Here is an 18,751-nt window from a genome sequence, read left to right as displayed (position 1 = left end):
GTTAAAGGTCTCACTTCTGGCAAAGATGGAGGTATAGGGAGATATATTTTGCCTCCTCCAACAACCAAAAGAAGGACAATAAATTTAGAAACAAAAAATAACCAAAACTGCCAGAAAATTGAATTGTATGCAAGTCCACAAACCAAGGAGTTAAAAAAGAAACATTCTTCCAGACTGGTAGGAGGGGCAGAGACGGGCACTTGGGGCAGAGAGGACTTGTGGCAAGGCAGTGGCTGGAGAACCAGGCAGTCGTACATTAGCATGCAGATAAACTGGGAGGAACAAATGTGGAGGGAGACAGACCTCGGACTCCAGGGTTCCAGTGTGGGGAATTAAGCCTCAAAACCTCTGACTGAAACACCTATGGGGGATGTGGTGGTGGGAGAAACTCCCAGCCTCACAGAACAGTTCACTGGAGAGACCCACAGGGTCATAGAATGTACACAAACCCACCCACCTGGGAATCAGCACCAGAAGGACCCAATTTGCTTGTGGGTAGCAGGGAAAGTGAATGAAAACCGGTGGAGAGCTGAGCAAAAGGCATTGTTCCCTCTTGGACCCCTCCACTGGTGAATACCTAAGGCTCCACACCTTACTACATAACAGGCCCACTGAGACAAAAAATATGGCTCAAATTGAAAACAGATCAAAACTCCAGAAAAAAATACAACTAAGCAATCAATAGATAGCCAACCTATCAGATGCAGAATTCCAAACACTGGTAATCAGGATGCTCACAGAAATGATTGAGTATGATTACAACGTAGAGGGAGAAGTAAAGACTAAGAAAAGTCAAATAAAGGCAAATGTACAGGGAACCAACACAGAAGATAAGGAAACAGGGACTCAAATCAATGGTTTGGACCAGAAAGAAGAAATAAACATCCAACCAGGAAGGAATGAAGAAACAAGAATTCAAAAAAATGAGAAGAGGCTTAGGAACCTCCAGGACAACTTTAAACATTCCAGCATCCCAATCATAGGGGTGCCAGAAGAAGAAGAGAAACAGCAAGAAATTGAAAACTTATTTGAAAAAATAATGAAGGAGAACTTCCCTAATCTGACAAAGGAAATAGACTTCCAGGAAGCCCAGGAAGCTCAGAGATCCAAAAGAAGGGGGACCCAAGGAAGCACACACCAAGGCACATCATAATTACATTAGCCATGATTAAAGAGAAGGAGAGAATCTTAAAATCCAGAAGAGAAAAGGAGACAGTTACCTATGAAGGAGTGCCCATAAGACTATCAACTGATATCTCAAAGGAACCCTTACAGGCAACAAGGGGCTGGAAAGAAGTATTCCAAGTCATCAAACTCAAGGACCTACATCCAAGATTGCTCTATCCAGCAAAGCTATCATTTACAATGGAAGGACAGATAAAGTGCCTCCCAAAGTGCCTGTCCCAGACAAGGTCAAGTTAAAGGAGTTCATCATCACCAAGTCCTTATTATATGAAATATTAAAGGTACTTATCTAAGAAAAAGAAGATCATAAATACAAACAGTAAAATGACAACAAACTCACAACTATCAGCAACCAAACCTAAAAAAAATAAAAATAAATTAATTAATTTAAAAAACATGAACTAAGCAAACAACTAGAACCAGAATAGAATCACAGAAATGGAGATCACATGGAGGGTTATCAGCAGGGAGGAGATCGGGGGGAAATGGGGGAAAAGGTACAAGGAATAAAAAGCATAAATGGTAGATACAAAATTGACAGAGGGAGACAGGGTAAGAATAGTATGGGAAATGGAGAAGCCAAAGAACTAATATGTATGACCCATAGACATGAACTAAGGTTGGGGAATGATGGTGGAAGGGTGGGTACAGGGCACAGGGGAATAAAGGGGAGAAAAAAATGACACAACTCTAGTAGCATAATCAATAAAATATATTTAAAATAAAAGTTAAAGGTCTGTTTCCTGATGTTAACATCCACTCAGAGTAAACCCAAAAAAAATCTAATTTAGGTATTCACAGACGTCCTTGTGGGAAATTATCGAGAGGACCAAGGTAAACTGACACGCATGTTTTTGACTGCATTTTGAAGACCTGAAAAGTTTCCTCCCCCTTAATTTTCTTCTGCTACACCACAGCCTTTTCCTGTTTGGCATGAATTTAATTAAATAAATGAACATATAAATAAATAAATAAATAAATAAATAAATAAATAAATAAAACAGGTCTTCCTTCTTTTTTCCCAAAGAGAATATGGAATTTGCCAGTCAGTTATTTCACTAAGGATTAGTGAGGACATTTCAACCACAACTAATTAAGGAAGTGTTTCCTGGAATTAGCATATTATATTTAACTACATTAGAAGGAACTATATATAAAATGTCACACACAGAAGTAAACAGAATTATTCAGAAATAAGGCAGGGGAAGTTATGAGCAAGTGTTCATTAGGGCTGAAGAAACTGGGTGTTAAGTTGTCTTCTCCAAAGTATTCTCCTTTAAGACTTCTCAGTTGGAAGAAAACTAAGTCTTCAACATTAAAAACACTCTGTAAGCAAAAATTTCCTCTGTCACACTCTGGAACAGGACACTGCCTACTTAGAGTGGTCTGTGATAGTGAAAGTGTCCTGTGGAAAGGAGAATGTTCCTGTATCTGTGCTGCCCCAATTAGGTGGCCATGAGCCCCAGGTGGTTATTTACATTTAAATTCACTGAAGTGCAATCAAATTCACAATTCAGTTCATCAGTCTCAGTAGCCATATTCTAAGTGTTTAATAGCAAAGAGAGGCTACTGGCCGCCTTACTGAGCAGCACGGCCAGAAAGACCAGGAAGGATGTGTCGGCACAGGGTGAAAACACATATTCAAGGTTTGCCAAAGAAGGCTGGAAGTGGAAAATGTTTCCCAGAAAACCTATATGGAGCCCAAGAAAAAAGCCCGCTTTGTATCATCTGGAGGATTTTTTTCTCTCTCCATCAAGTTCCAGCCAGGAAGTGAAACAAGTTCACAGTGCTCTTCATCCCAATGCATTGAATAAATTGTCAAGTCTTTCCAGGAGCATTCCCTTGATATGCTCTTACACAGCCTGTCTGCAGAAAGCCTGCTTCCCAAGTACCCAGTGTACGTTTTTCATGTGAATCCTCTCTCCTGGTCCTTGCGCCACATATTTCAGTGGCAATTCCCCTTGCAGAGAGCCCATCTGTATCAGTGCAGCCGCACTTCCCAAGGCCAGCCCACGAAGCAGGCTTCTCTACGTGGTTTTGTCTATCTCTGCAGCCCAGTCCAGGCACTCAGATTTCCAGACTGGGAAGAAAGATGAAGATAGACGAAGTCCTAGGTTGGACAGGTAAGCCTCTGGGATGCCTCTACTTCCCTCGGAGAGCTGGCAGAAAGCTAGAATTCACATGACCCCATGTGGGGATTGGAAGGCCAATCCCAGATTTTTGCCTAGTTTTCAGTCAGTGGGGATGACACTCCACACACAGGTGATAGAGTTTGTTCATAAACTAATCCACACCAAGTTCCTTCTTACAAAATGTAGCTTGAGGGGGTTTTGTGTGAGAAAAGAGGTGACTTCAACCAGCCTCAGTTTCATGTTGAAAGGCTTCACTCCGACAATGTTCTTAATTTAATTAACATTTCATTTATTTATTTTTAGAGAGAGGGGGCAGGAAGGAGAGAGAGAGAAATATCAATGTGTGCTTATCTTTTGCACGTCCCCCACTGGGGACCTGGCCCACAACCCAGGCTTGTGCCCTGACTGGGAATCGAACTGATGACCCTTTGTTTTGCAGGCCAGCATTCAATGCACTGAGCCACACCAGCCAGGGCCCTGTAACATTCTTATAAGCTGAAAATTACAGTGAAACCACTGGCTATTAAAAGCATTTGTCTGTGCCCCTGAAGACGTGTACCAGCATGAACTCTTAGATGTGATTTGCTTTATTTTTCTGGGGTCTGTCCCAGTCTAGATACTTGGGAAATAACCAGAAGTTCAATCTCCTCAAGGAATCTTAAGCAAAACAGCCTGGGGCCACCGAGGGCTCAGGCATGACTTGAGGAGCTCACCTTCGTTGAATTCCATGAGCTCATGCACATAACCTATATCTGGACCGTCTCCAACCAGAAGACTGACACGGGCAAGTGAGGCACATTTGGAACTGGCACCTGTGGGACCTGCCTATCCATAAGTGCATCTCCTTTTTGAAAACTGTTCAGTGTATTTTGTTTCCTTCAGGGAGGGTACCACTCATAAATGTGTCTCCATAAGCCCTCTAATATAATCACCAACCTCATTTACGCCCCACATGGTTGTTCTTTAACAGGCACATGGGTACCAACGAGGTACCTGAGAAGCATCTGCTTCATGACCTTCATACTTACTTAGCCAGTTCCAAGCACAATCTCAAGTCCAACCCTTTATTCCTCAGGTTAAGCCCCAGCCAGGAAGTGATGGGGAGAAATAAGTAAAAAAGGAGTCATGCTCGGGCCAACATCACACTTAGACTCATCTCCAATATCAAGTTCAAGAGTCAGTTCCCTAATCCACCCATCCTCACATTTCACCTCCAAAAAAGGTAACATGAGCTCCTGCCTGAAACATATGTGGAAAGTAGCAGCATTTGGGAAGATGGGAAAAAGCAAGGGTGGCCAAAATGTCCACAGAGCAGTTCAGACCTAAGGCAGTGAGGTCTTTCTCAGAATGACAGTAAGCCCCGGCTCAGAACAGACCAGGCTAGCTATGGCCCACAGCCAGCTCTGCCTGCCTGCCCGCCTTTGTAAATAAAGTTTTATTGGAAAACAGCCATGCCCATTGGTGTCCCTACTGCCTACAGCTGCTTACCAGAAACAAGGGGCCGAGTGAAGAAGTTACTGTAGAGACCATGTGCGCCCCCATCACAGAAAAAAGCTGAAAATATTGACCATGTGCACCTGTAGAGAAAACCTTTGCTGACCCCTGGTCTAGAGTTTCAGATTTTGCTGAGAACAGTCATGATCAGCGTTCCCTGAAGGGATTGTTTTTTCTGATAAGAATATGAACAGGGGGAACTTGAACTGTGTCTGAATGTCACAAAGAACAAGGAGGTGTCTGCCTCAGGCTCAAATGTGGCTCTCAGCCTCGTTACACTGTTGCCCTGAGTTCTGAGAATTTTTCTTGTTGTTGTTAACATTTGGTAAACTTATCTTTAGGAACTTGAAAGGTGGTTGGGAACATCTCTGAGGTTTAATTTCAAAATACCTTTCAATCTAAAGCTGGGGTTCTCCAAGTGGGTAGCTAAAATAGCAAAGTATTTGCCTACAGTTTTTCAAGGGGGTGTTGCTGATGGGCGCTTTGTAGTACAGGCCATGGGAGCGAACTCAAAAAACAGGCATAATTGCTTTTCCAAGTTTTCACCATAAATAATCACTTTTTAAAAGGTTCCAGTAACTTGCCCACTAAGGAAAAGGAAAAAAAGAAAAAGGGGGTGGGGGGGGAGTAAAACGGGACAATGACACAGTGGTTTTGCTCTAAAACAATCATGAGTGATGTCAGGCTGCCATCTACAGTATTTCAATATTTTCACCCAAACACGGACATTTCAATGAGCACTATAGATCCGGGCCATTCTATGGAGGGAAGGGACGTTTTGCCAGCAGGACAGCGAGAGAATCTCTTTGGTCACATTCTTCTTTCCTCCCCACCCAACACAGCACTGTTTTTAAGTTTGCTCCACTTTCTGATCACGCGTCTGTACGCAGTGACTCGAAAGAGTATCACGAATCCGTACTGCGAGGTGGCGGCTGGGAGCACCGCGGAGCTGTTCAGTGATGCTGGGAGTCGCCGCCTCTCACACTCCGGCAGAGGCCGGCACTCACTGCTGCAGCAGTGGACTCGGGCAATGGCTGCAGTGAGTGCCTCTGAAATCCAGGAACGCCCACTTTTACAAAGAACCTGGGTAACTTCTGGAGGTTAAAGACTGCAAGGGCAGTGTTACTTCGGCAGCACATATGCTAAAATTACAACTACACAGATAAGATTAACATGAGACCCCTTCAAAGAGGAGGCACAAATTCCTGAAGTGTCCCATAGTTTAAAAAAAGGAAAGAAAAGAATCTAATGGGATGTATTAGTTTACTACGTCTGCTGTAACAAAGTACCACAGACTACGTAGCTTAAACAACAGGAAAGTATTGTCCCACTCTCTGAGGGTTGGAAGTTCAAGATCAAGGTGTCAATGGGTTCATTTCTTTGCAGGGTCTTCTCCTTGGCTTGTAAGAGACCTGCCCTCTCACTGTGTCCGCACACGGTCTTTCTTCTGTATCTGTCTGTGTCCTAATTTCATTTCATAACGACACCAGTCAGTAGATGAGGCCCCTCCCTCAATGAATTCATTTAATCTTAATTGCCTTTTCAAAGCCCAATCTCCAGATATGGTTACATCCTGAGGTACTTGGGGTTAGGACTTTAACATGTGAATGCGGAAGAACATTCATATAGTGTTCAGTGGTATTCACATTCAATGTTACTCGGTTCATAACAGGAGCTAAGAAATTAAATAAAGTAGTTGCTTTAAAGGCTGGACCTAAAACGAATGGCATTGGGATGCCAAGAAAGAAAAGGGGGAGGAGGAAGGAAGGAAGAGAAAAGCTGGATAAATGACTGGAGTCCCAATTGGCCCAAAGAAGATCTTGCCTCATTAAGGAATTCACCCTATCTCTCTGCCTACTTCAGGAGGAGGAAGAAGTCTAAAACAAGAAAAGATGTTGAAAGGAGGGTGACCCCAGTGGGTGCGGCCACTCCCCTTTGCCTGGCGTGCCCTGGACCACCCAACACTGTCTTGCGGCTGGCTGCATGGCACCACAGCTACTGCTGCTCTGTTGCTCTGAGGGTATGAAGAAACCCTCCCCTAGACAGATCCAAGGGGACAGAGAACTGCCTTCAAAAGTGTTCTTGTGCATTTACACTGCGGATTTGATCCAAACTGAGCAAAAAATGAAAAATATGCATTTGCTCTCTCAAAAGGAATGAATGGTTGGTTGGTACACGCTGGGCTCCATGTGTCTACTGAAGGGTAGGGCCCCAGGTAGGTTTTCCTGCCCTGACTTGGTCAGCCAGGCAGGCCTGGAAGTCAGCACACCCTGTGAGGGATCACCTGAAGCAACAGCCTGCTAGTTCTCTGGCCGCTCCTGGGCCTCGCTAGTCAAAGGCTATTGTGTTTAGTCCCCGGTCTCTCATTTCTTCTTAACAAGTGGACCCATCGCCTCCCTTAATTCTGATCCCTGCTATGCATGGGGTAGTTTAGAAAAATGGTCTTATCTGATAATCACCTTTGCAAACGTTTCAAGCAAGCAAATGCATTAAACAGAGAACTGTTCTATACAAATGGGTATAAAATATGTAAGTCCTATAAACTCTATCATGTAACCATTTTGTTTTATGCTTTTAGCAAAAATCCATAATCTGAAAATGCAAGAGTAAATTATGAACGGAAAGATTTTACATTATCTTTGAAATGTGATGAAGTTGATATATTCTGGCCACAGGGATATTTTACATCAACTCACATGCTGCTTAGTTTTTTTCCCCACTAATAATTTGAATCATAAAATGCACAAAATCACAGACAACACAACTTTTAGACTCCCGACTTCTTCAGGTAACTGAAGTAGACTTAAAGCAGCCATTTCTAACTACAACAAATGCATTACTCATTTATGGGGTGAATGCAAATGTAACATAATGCTTGTTTTAAGCATACTTTCCATTACTACTACAAAGGGGAATGCATGTGATTATAGTAGTTTTTAGCTTACAGTGAGATGGAGCTTTTTGGTTGAAGCTTTTTGTAGGGCAATACTGTCATCTGGTGGTTGACATAAAGTGTTTCACATCAGTTTGAAAGGAGCTCTCCCAACCCTTGAAAATGTTCCAGGTCTCCTCTTGCCCATTTTATTACTCCCCTGATCTATAACAGGCTCTGACTTGTACACATAGGCAGTGTAGCCCAGAAAGTGGATGAGGTCCTTCCCAGCCATCACTGCCTTAGACCCAGACTAGAGGGGAACCTGCTTTGCACCCACCTCACCCCCTATGTAGAAGGTTCAGCTCTCTGACTTTCCCTGCCTGTGCCCCCCTACAGATAAGGGAGTCCTGGGGCCAAGGGATATGCCTGTCCAAGCCCACATCTTTTTCTTCCTGCTCTTCCCCCCTCTACCTCACCTCCACCAACACTTGCGCTTACTTGCGTCCTATTAATGCATTCATGCTCTCCTTTTGCCCAAGGTTTTCATGAATAATAGCTAGCTCCCTCTTCCCAGATATCATTTGCATTAGAACAGGTTCCCCAAGCACCATGGCACACCCCTTCCCAGCACCAGTAATAATGAAAGGGAATTAAAGAATACAGAAACACACCTCGGGGATAGATTATCTCACCCCTCCAGATCCCACATTGCATCCACAAGAAGCAGGAGCATTCTCCAAACCTTACACCTCTGCTGCCACCTTCAGGACATTTGTCATAACAGCATGCTCTACTGCAGGTGTTTACTTCATTAAAAACATTCCGTAATGTTTCAGTTGTACAACATGAGTGAGCTGGACATATCTGCTGTGGGACATTGTGCCTATGGTTAAGATACTGTTTTGTGCACTGGAAACTGCTTAAGAGGGCAGATTCATGATGAGTGTTGAGTCTTCTTACAAGAAATAAATAAAAGCTACTGAAAATAGGCAGAGGTGAAGAGAGGGGGACAGGGAAGGAGGGAGACTGTCAGAAGGAGGAACCCATCCCAATCTTCTAACAGAGACAGCTGTGAAGGAGTGCCTGGCACTTCCTTTATGGAAACCTAATGGTATATTTTATTTGCTACTTTATCAAATAATAGAAAAATAAAACAGCTAAAACTGCATGTATTGTAGATATGTCAACAAAGCATAGAAATGTCATATATATACCACAAATGTGTAGAACAAAGTCAAGTGCATTTACATAATATGTACAGTCAGGACAGCAGGCACTTGCATGGCTCTTACTGTGTGTCAGGCAGGGTGCTGTGTACTTCATCACTGTTGCCATATTCACACATTCAGTTGTCTGCAGCCTCTGTGGGGTGGGCCCTATTATTAGCTCTATCTGCTTACAGAAGAGGAAACTGAGGTTCCAAGACATTAATTTGCCTGAAGTTCCCTAGCTAGTGCTTGACTGAGCTTGGATTTCAGGCCTGTATATCTGCCTTCAGAATAACAATAGATAACAGAGAGAAAGGAGATAAAAGGAGGAAGAAAACTAAAGAAGACAAATAGAAGAGAGAGGAAAGAGGGAGTAGAGACACAAGGAAGAGGGGAACAAGACGAAAGAGATGAGAGAGACGGGAGGAAAGGAAAAGACAGGAAAGAGGGAGAAGAAAAAGGAGAGAGGAGGGAGATCAAAGAGAACAGAGAGAGAACTGAGATGAAAGAAAAGTTAGAGAATGGAGAAGAAAGACTGAGAAAAAAGGAACAGGGAGTAGAAAAAGAAGAAAAAAAGAGGCAGGTGAGTAGAACAGCGAGTGCAGAGCAAAGAGAGCAGATGTGGAGAGAGAGTAGAAAAAAAAGAGAGAGAAAGGGGGAGGCAGAAGAGAGACAGGAAAGAGGGACGAGAGGGGAGAGGGCGGAGGGATGGAACGTACCCCATGTGGCCCTCTGTTTCATACACAGAGCACCAGCTGGCGAGGCTGAAGGAGTGGGGCAGGGATATGGGGGAAGGGGCAGGTTGAAAGAGTGGATTTCCCATTATTTGAAATAGTTACTCTCTCTGTCTTCAAAGTGAAAATCTTTCTCACAGATGCAGGAGCCGGGGTTTAATAATTTTTTAGTTGTTAATTACAATTGGTATTCAATGTTTCTGTTTTCTTTATTTTGTTCTTTAGATTCGATATATAATGTTCCTTCCAGCCCAGACAGAGGTGTAGGTACATACACTTTGCTTCCATGCACAACCAAAAGAAGGAAAACAACAAATTTAAAAACAAAAAATTACCGGAGCTGCCAGAAAATCGAACTGCATGGAAGTCCTACCACCAAGGAGTTAAAGAAGAAGCATTCATCCAGACTGGTAGGAGGGGCTAAGCTGGGCAGCCAGAGCTGAAAGCACACACTGCAAGGCCACAGGGAACTCTGGCCAGCAAGGCGCTGGCTGGTGGAATGAATTTCCCACATTTGAACATGGATAAGCCAGGAGGCACAACTGGGGAGCCACACAAACCACGCAACCCAGGGCTCCACTGCAGGGGAAAAACAGCTTCCAACACCTCTGACTGAAAACACCTGTGGGGGTTGTGGTGGTGGCAGAAACTCCCAGCCTCACAGGAGAGTTCCCTGGAGAGACCCACAGGGTTCTAGAATGTACACACACACTCCCCCCCACCCCCAGGAATCAGCACCAGAAGGGCCCAGTTTGCTTGTGGGTAGCAGGGGAAGTGACTGAAAGCTGGCAGAGAGCAGAGCAAGAGACAGTGTTCCTTCTCAGACCCCTCACCCCTGCAAATACTTAAAGCTCCTCTCCTTATTACCTAACAAGCCCGCTGATACAAAAAATATGGCCCAAATGGAAAACAGATCAAAGTTCCAAAAATAGAACTAAGTGATGAAGAGAAAGCCAACCTATCAGGTGCAGAGTTCAAAGTACTGGGGTTCAGGATGTTCACAGAAATGATTGAGTTCAGTCACAAAATGAAGGAAGAAATGAAGGCTATACAAAGTGAAATAAAGCAGAACATACAGGGAACCAAGAGTGAAGGGAAGGACACCAGGACTCCAATCAAGGAGTTGGAGCAGAAGAAAGGAATAAATATTCAACCAGGGCATAATGAAGAAACGAGAAATCAAAAAAAAAATTGAGGAGAGGTTGAGGAACCTCTGGGAAAACTTTAAACATGCCAACATCCCAATCATAGGGCTGCCAGAAGAAGAGGAAGAACAAGAAGTTGAAAACTTATTTGAACAAATAATGAAAGGGAACTTCCCCAATCTGGCAAAGGAAATAAACTTTCAGGAATACCCAGGAAGCTCAGAGATCCAAAAGAAGTTGGACCCAAGGAGGAACACACCAAGGCACATCATAATTACATTAGCCAAAATGAAAATTAAGGAGAGAATTCTAGAAACAACAAGAGAAAATGAGAGAGTTATTTACAAAGAAGTTCCCATAAGACTTTCTGCTGATTCTGAAAAGGAACCGTGCAGGCAAGGAGGGTCTGGGAAGAAGTATTCCAAGTGATGAAAGGCAGGGACCTACATCCAAGAAAACTCTATCCATCAAAGCTTTCATTTAGAATGGAAGGGCAGGTAAAGTACTTCTCAGATAAGGTCAAGTTAAAGGACTTCATCATCACCAAGCCCTTACTATATGAAATGTTAAAGGGACTTGTCTAAGAAAAAAAAGTTCAAAAATATAAACACTAAAATGACAACAAATTCACCAATATCAACAGCTGAGCCTAAAAATAAACAAAAACAAACTAAGCAAACAACTAGAACAGAAACAGAATCACAGAACTGGACATCACATGGACAGTTATTAGAAGGGAGGGTTGGTGGAGAATGGAGGAAAAGGTCCAGGGAACAAGACACATAAATGGTAGGTAGAGAATTGACAGGGAGGGTTAAGAATAGTATAGGAAATGGAAAAGCTGAAGAACGTACATGTACGACCCATGGACATGAACTAAGGTGGGGGAACGCAGGTGGGAAGGGGTGTGCGGGGCACAGGGGAATAAAGGGGAGAAAAAAGAATGGGACAACTGTAATACTAGAGTCAATAAAATATATTTAAAAATAGCATCAAATTGACAGGAGAAAAAACATTTTACAATTTTATGATTTTATGTTTCCAATATTACAAAACACCATACCTTACATATGTTATTGTTTCAAAGCTTAAATCACGTATAACAGTGTTATTCTAAACACTAAACATTACATATAATGTCTAAAAAGTTTCATAAATGGACAATGCATTGATTTTACTTCCTGTTCACTCAGCGCAATGGGCACTAAACATATCCCTCAGGCCATTGATAACCTTGTGACTCTGGACCCATGTAAATGAATCTTGTCATGAAGACAAATACTGAGGAGGTTCAAGGATCATTTAATTTGCCTTAATGAATAAAAATTCTGCTCCTACTATTGATGAAATTCAATCTGGAAATCCTGTTCTCATTTTTCATCAACACCAAAGGACAGATGGTTGGGTAACATGTAGAAATAAAGGCGTTAACGTTCTCCAGTTGCCAATTCCTATTATTTCCAAACAGTGAATAAGCAGTAATAAAGCTGTTGGTCCAGTAAAAGAAAATGAAACAGCGAACCAGCATGAGGATGATGTGGGTGGCTGTGTGCTCAGGAGAGCTTCGTGAGGGGTAGACGCTACTGCGGACGAGCCGAGCTACTCTGTGGTGTCTGGAAAGGACGGTCACCATGTAGACGCTACTGCACGCCATTAGGGAGAGAAAGAACACATCCTGAATGAGCACTGTACTGAGAAATATCACGGCTACCTCATGATCATATGTACTGACCTTGCAAAAAGGACTATAATACCCAGATATAATGTCAGTTGTATTCCTGTTGGCCACAGTTTTTAAGATAATCTGAGAATAGATGACCATGCTGATGACCCAGCCGGAAAATATGGAGGGTTGAATGAGTGTAGAGATGTTGTTCTTGAGCCAGGCCCATTTACGACCGCTCACAGTAATGGTCACTGCCTGGAACGTGCTCTGGAGGGAGGTCGTGTACAGAGAAATACTCCGGGTAACTCTCTGAGTGTAGAGAACTACTTTACACACAGTGTCGCTGATCTCATGCTTCATTCCAAAGGAACTAATTATACTTGGAACCCCTCTGAATAGGAGGGTCAGGGCGTTAGCCAAAGTTAAGTGGGCAAGGATCCCATCAGCAGGCTTCTTCTTGCAGGGCAGAGAGAAGAAGGTGTGCATGTATAAAGCAAACAGCAAGGAGTTCCCCAGGAAACCAGTACCAGTCTGAATGGCCAGGAGGATCCCAAACAGGGTGTCTCTGAATATCACTGTGTGTCCATCTATCTTAGATCTTCCAGCCAAGGACAGCACATCCTGCAGACAAATCATTTGACTATGAATGTAAACATAAAAACAATTAAGACAGAGAAGTAATTTCAAGTTTCAGGGACATTTAAATGTAAAGGGGATGTAATACCAAACCCTATGAAGAAGGAAGTTATTTGTCAGAAACATAACCTCAAATTCAGGTATGCAGAATGGTTTAGGGTTTGCAAATGAATTTAGACTTAAAGTGAATAGACTTAAGCATAAAAAAAGGAAACTGAGGAAGAAAAAAGAACAACAATTATACTTCTGAACATATTATACAGTACCAAACTTCTTAGAGACAGCAGAAATACTGTCAATAGCAGAAAAATGGACTGGTATATGCCACAGAAGCAGGAAAATAGGACAATGAAGAAAATGACATATGATTACTGGTAAGGAAAAGGATTACATGTATACATGAAAGAAATAAAACACTGTGGAGTATTTAAACTGGGCCCTGAAAACAAGTGAATACAAACTGAACAGAACCTGCAGCCAAGAGAGAGAAGCAAGGACGGCAGACAGAAGCCTGCTGAGATGAGCCCTTGGGTGGGGAAGAGCCCCGGAGGGCTGGTCAGAGAGGGAGCCCGGGGTAGATCAGGGCACCAACACATAATGGGTTTCAGTCTGCACTCCCGTGTGTGTGAGTGAAATAATAGACTCAGGAAAAATGTCTCAGTTCTATGCTGGGAGACTTTTTGAAATCAAGGTAAAGAAGAAAACTGAAAATAGTCATGAACACAAAGGAAAAATGTAAGAAAGACAAAAGAAAATTTTAAAAGATGGGAAATTACCAAAAAAGAAAAAAAAATAAACAACAAATTCTTGAAGCTCATCTTTCAAAGCAGGCTGATTGTGCATAAGAGTGAATACCAAAATGGAAGCTGACACAGAGGGACACACAGCTGTAAGACCGGGTTCACATTGGTAATGGCGAGAACAAAACCAGGGGCACAAACTCTGGAAAGCACTCACCATCCCCTTGCCTCCCCTAGCCGCCAGTCACAGCAGCATCCTCACCACAGCAGGTCTCCTGCAGGCAGCCCCGTGCAAGGGGGTCGCTCTCAGCTGTGCTGCAGGGCAGCAGCAGGAATCCGGGTTATGAGGAGGGGCCTGAGTGACTTCATCTCCCTCTGGGCACCAGCCACTTTGTTATCCAAGCTGGAAATTGCCTTGTGGACAGTGACTCAGCCTGGCATGTCCACAGGAACCTAGCTGCTGTCCCCAGTGCAGTGTGTCCCCTGTTACATTATTAGGATCAGCAATTACAACTCTGCCATCTCCTACTGAGCTGACCCATGGCGTCTGGGTGGAACTAAGTGCTCAGTTACTCCTCAAGGTCCCAGAGCAATGACGGGAAGCTCATCAGAAGTTCATGCTCCCTCCCTGCTAACAGTGATGATTTTCAGTGTGACACTGGCCACAGGGCAGCAGCCCTGAGCTGGGCCCTGACTGGCTGCTCAGGGCTGAATTGCAAGTTTCAGAGACGATCACACAGAACAAGCACATTGCATTGTTTTCTTCCATGACCAAAGCTGAGGTTTTATTTCAATTCCCAACACATAGTCAATGATGTCACTTCAAGAACTTTAAACAGCAGGAAAAATGACCATTTTGTTTAAGGTTCCATTTTGAAATCATTGTCCATCACAGGAAAACATGAAGGTAGTACAGAGATCCCCACTCACCCTTCCTCCCCTTCCCCCAGTGGTGCATCTTTCAAAATCACAGTCCCATCTGAGTACGGTGACTGTGAGATGTGCAGCTGTAACCTCACATCCTGTCACCACGGGGCACACTCATGTGACCGCCACCTCCATCCACACACAGGACTCTTCCATCCCCACCAAGGCTTCCCTCCTGCTGCCTCTTCATGCCCACACCCACCCCACGGCCATGGCCCTCTGCTCCATCTCCGTCATTCTGCTTTTCCAAGAGGGTTATATAGTCATATAATTACACAGCTTATAATCTTTGGGATCAGCTTTATCATGGCCATTATTCTCTGAACCACTTCTGTTGTCCCATGTATCAATAGCTTAATCATTCCTATTATAGAGTGAGATTTCTCATGTGGATGCACCACACTCTGCTTAACATTCCCAACTGAAGGACGGTAGAGTAGTCTTGCAGTTTGGGTTGTTAGAAATAGAGAAGTGTGTCTACTACAGGCACAACTGTGTTCAGGATTTGGGGTGAACAGTTTTCATCTCTCTGAGAAGAATGCCCAGAAGTACAACAATGGTTTGCATGATATGCGTGTATTCCATATTGTACAAAACTGAAACCTGTTTCCAGAGTGGCTATATCTCCTCACATTTCTATCAGCCATGTGTGAGAGATCCAGTTTCTGTCCATCCTGTCCCACGTTCAGTGTTGTCATTATCTTGTTAAACGGTGTGAATAACACGTGACATAAAATTCAGCATCTTAACTGTAAGTTCACAGTGCAGTGGGGTTTTGTATACTCACCGTGTTGTTCAACAGAGCGTTGCCCTGGCTGGCATAGCTCAGTGGATTGAGCATGGGCTGCGAACCAAAGTGTCACAGGTTCAATTCCCAATCTGGGTACATGCCTGGGTTGCAGGCCATGACCCCGAGCAACCGCACACTGATGTCTCCCTCTCTCTCTTTCTTTCTCTCTATCTCTATCTCCCTCCCTTCCCTCTCTAAATATAAATAAATATTTTTTAAAAACCTAGAGCCTCAAAACCTTCTCATCTTGCCAACTGAGAACTCCTTCCCCATGAAACAAAAACCCTTTCCCATTTTTGCCCCATGCAAGAGTGACTACCATTCTCCACCCTGTTGTTATGAACTTGACTTCTTGAGATGCCTCATATAAGGATACTCACTCAGTGTTTGTCTCTTCATGGCTGGTTGATTGCCCTTACCTTAATGTGCAAACTGTAACATGGGCTAGGATTTCCTTCTGTTTTAAGGCTGCTCCATTGTATGTGTGTACCACATGTGGTTTCTTCATTCATCCATCCGTAGACACTTGCATGTCTCCTACCTCTTGGCTGTGGAGCGAATAACTTAGGCTTGCAAATACTTATCTCTTCCTGGCCTGCTTTCGATGCCTTTGAATTATACCTAGAAGTGAAGTTGCCGAATCATGTGGTAGTTCCATTTTTAATTGTTGAGTGATGGTGATACTGTTTTTCATAGTAGTTTTCCCTTTTAGGCATCTCATCCACAGTGCACAGGGGTTCCAATTTCTCCACATCCTCGCCACCACTTGGAATTTTCTCAGTTTTCATAGTAGCCTTCTCTACAGTCCAAATACTTGGGTGGACACTGCAACACTGCCCCTTCACCCCATGGGTCACAGAGCCACCGTGCTCACCAGTGAGGCCCAAACATGTGGAGTGAAGCTGCGATGCGAGCCCATCCCACTCCCAGGATCCTCGCATTGCCCACGTGTGATCTGCTCAGTGGTCAACATGAGGGCCTGGAGCCCTGTCCTGGACAGGAGTCTGTGGGGCAAGACGTCCTGAGAGCCTGACGGCCACTCTCGTGACTCAGCTTCCTACAGCCTCCTACAGAACCACCCCGACCCGCACGTGGTCAAACCACATGAAGCCTTGTTTGATGTTTAAGACAGGGACCTCGACTAATAGAGAGGCCAGGGGACAACGGGATGTGGCCTTTTTCTTCAACTCCACTGGCCCCTTTTGAGCTTGGAGAGATTAGACCATAGACAAACACACCCTCCTCCTCCACAAGTGGCATTCTCTTCTATACCCCACCCCTTGGTCCCACACAACCTTTTGGAAGGTCCTCACCTGTTCAGCTCCTTCAGTCCCCTGTGGAGTCACCCTGACCAGCTTCACAGCCTGGAATGGTGAAGTAGCATCTTCCTTCCCACCTCCTTTCATTCCCCAAACCTTCCTGCTGATGCCTTCAGTGCATGTAAAGACCATGCCATCCCCAAAATGGCTTTGGAAGGCAGAGAAAGGAGACCAGCCTAGCCTTTATTATGGTTGGGGTGGGCCAGGGAGAGCATTCCTACTGCAGCTGGGGTGTTCTCTTTCTTAACCCCCCACACACCCAAGGAGGGAGGGCTGAGCGTTCTCACAAGCTCACCCAGACATGGTCACGAAAGGCAGAGAGAGGTGAGCCTTGAAAGCTGTCCCAGTCCAACATCCAATATCCAGTCACTCTTATGTACAGTGTCTTTCCTCACTCCTTTGTTCTAGGGGCAGGAAAGCAGCCCACGCGATCAGACAGGCATCAGAAACATGGAAAGTTTTGCCTGCTGTTCGTGTACATGCCACAGCCTCCACTGCCCCCGCGAGGGCACTGTTACCCTCCACCTTGGATTCAACATCCCCTCCTGCCTGTCAGGGGACCGCACCTCAGTGTGCTGCCTCCCCACCCACTTCCCCGTGTCTTCTCTCCCAATTTGGGTGATGGGCCTCTGGTGTTGGTTAGAAGAGCTGACTGCAAGCCACAGAAAGGACTTCTGACTGCCCAAGCAAGTGGGGACTGGCTGCAGTGGGGAGCGTCCCTCCCGCTCTGTTGAAGGGAGAGCTGGCAGCCCGAAGGACAGGGACTAGTCTGATTTGGGAACTGTGGGTGCCGCCAACAGGGACCGTCATTTCTGCCTTTGGTCACCAGGTGTGTCTGCTGCAGATTCAAGACCTGGGAAGAGAGAAACTGATTGTTCCAAGCCAGGTAACATTCCTGCTCTTTCATCTAGTGGCCATGCCTGGTGGGCTGCAGTTGTGTTACTGGCCCAACCCCCTCGCCTGCCACTGAGAAGGAGGTGGAGAATTTGTCATCCACCATGTTCCAGGCCCTCTCCTCAGGAAGGGTGTAAGAGGACAGTGGGGCTCAGAGCAGTTAAGTAAAATGCCAAGGTCACATCACAAGACAGTGGTGACCTCCTATTCTATTACATATTGCTGCTTTGATTTGCTAATATGTTGTAGAGGATTTTTGCACCTGTGTTCATGAGGGATACTGGCCTGTGATTTTCTATTTTTTAACATCCTTGTCTAGTTCGAGTTATACTGAGCTCATAAAATGGATTGGGAAGTATTCCCTCCTCTATTTCCTAAAAGATTTTGCACAATACTGACTTTAATTATTCCTTAAGTTCTTGATAGAATTAACGAAGTAAAACCAATTAGGCCTGGTCCTTTCTCGGTGGGAAGTTATAAATTCAATTTTTCTTACCATTTTGAAACAATCCCAAAGAAAATCCGGACATAGGTGTTGCGCATGGGTCACCGGCCAGCAGTGACCACGGAACGCTGTGGATGGCTCGCCGAAAAACACGCGAGAAACAAACACACATGCACAGAGACAGACCAGTTTCTGTGGGGAAGTAGGGACACAATGGCCACCCCCTAGTGGGGAGGGCCCTGATTTACTGTCCATACCTGCTTTTATTGGGCTCATTTTGCATAATAATTCAGGTAAAGTACAGTACTCATTAGGGGGAAGTAAGGAACTATAGAAAACAAGGAATTCTGCTGGTCTATTGAGTGGGGGTCAAAGAGCTGTAAGACTTTGAGGAACAAACTTCCTCCTTGGACCCCTCTCATTCCACTGAGAGCATTCTAAACAAAGAAGGCTTCACAGTAATTTACATGTTCTTTCTTAGGCCTGATCACCTGGGGAATCTGCCCTTTTCAGCACAGAGCTGCACCACCGTGTCATTGTTTCAGGCTTAGCACGGGAGCT

General features: G+C 44.4%; 1 protein-coding gene and 1 non-coding gene across 2 annotated transcripts; one reads left to right on the top strand and one right to left on the bottom strand.

The window, feature by feature from the left end:
* The first annotated feature begins 5,930 nt into the window (after nucleotides 1-5,930).
* Nucleotides 5,931-6,036, top strand: LOC114491205. The gene has a single exon (XR_003684012.1). It is a non-coding gene; the product is annotated as a U6 spliceosomal RNA (small nuclear RNA).
* Nucleotides 6,037-12,077: 6,041 nt separating this feature from the next.
* Nucleotides 12,078-14,299, bottom strand: LOC114490738 (olfactory receptor class A-like protein 1). Its single transcript, XM_028504788.2, has 2 exons — nucleotides 14,033-14,299; nucleotides 12,078-13,060 (listed from the first exon to the last, which is right to left on the bottom strand). The coding sequence occupies exons 1-2, from the start codon at nucleotides 14,033-14,035 to the stop codon at nucleotides 12,086-12,088; spliced, it is 978 nt and encodes a 325-aa protein (XP_028360589.2). The 5' UTR covers nucleotides 14,036-14,299; the 3' UTR covers nucleotides 12,078-12,085.
* Between the last annotated feature and the right edge of the window lie 4,452 nt (nucleotides 14,300-18,751).

Source organism: Phyllostomus discolor, chromosome 2 (genome assembly GCF_004126475.2).
Source record: "Phyllostomus discolor isolate MPI-MPIP mPhyDis1 chromosome 2, mPhyDis1.pri.v3, whole genome shotgun sequence".
NCBI lineage: Eukaryota > Metazoa > Chordata > Mammalia > Chiroptera > Phyllostomidae > Phyllostomus > Phyllostomus discolor.
The sequence above is the reverse complement of the archived record's forward strand: the minus strand, read 5'-3'. Positions and strand labels throughout refer to the sequence as shown.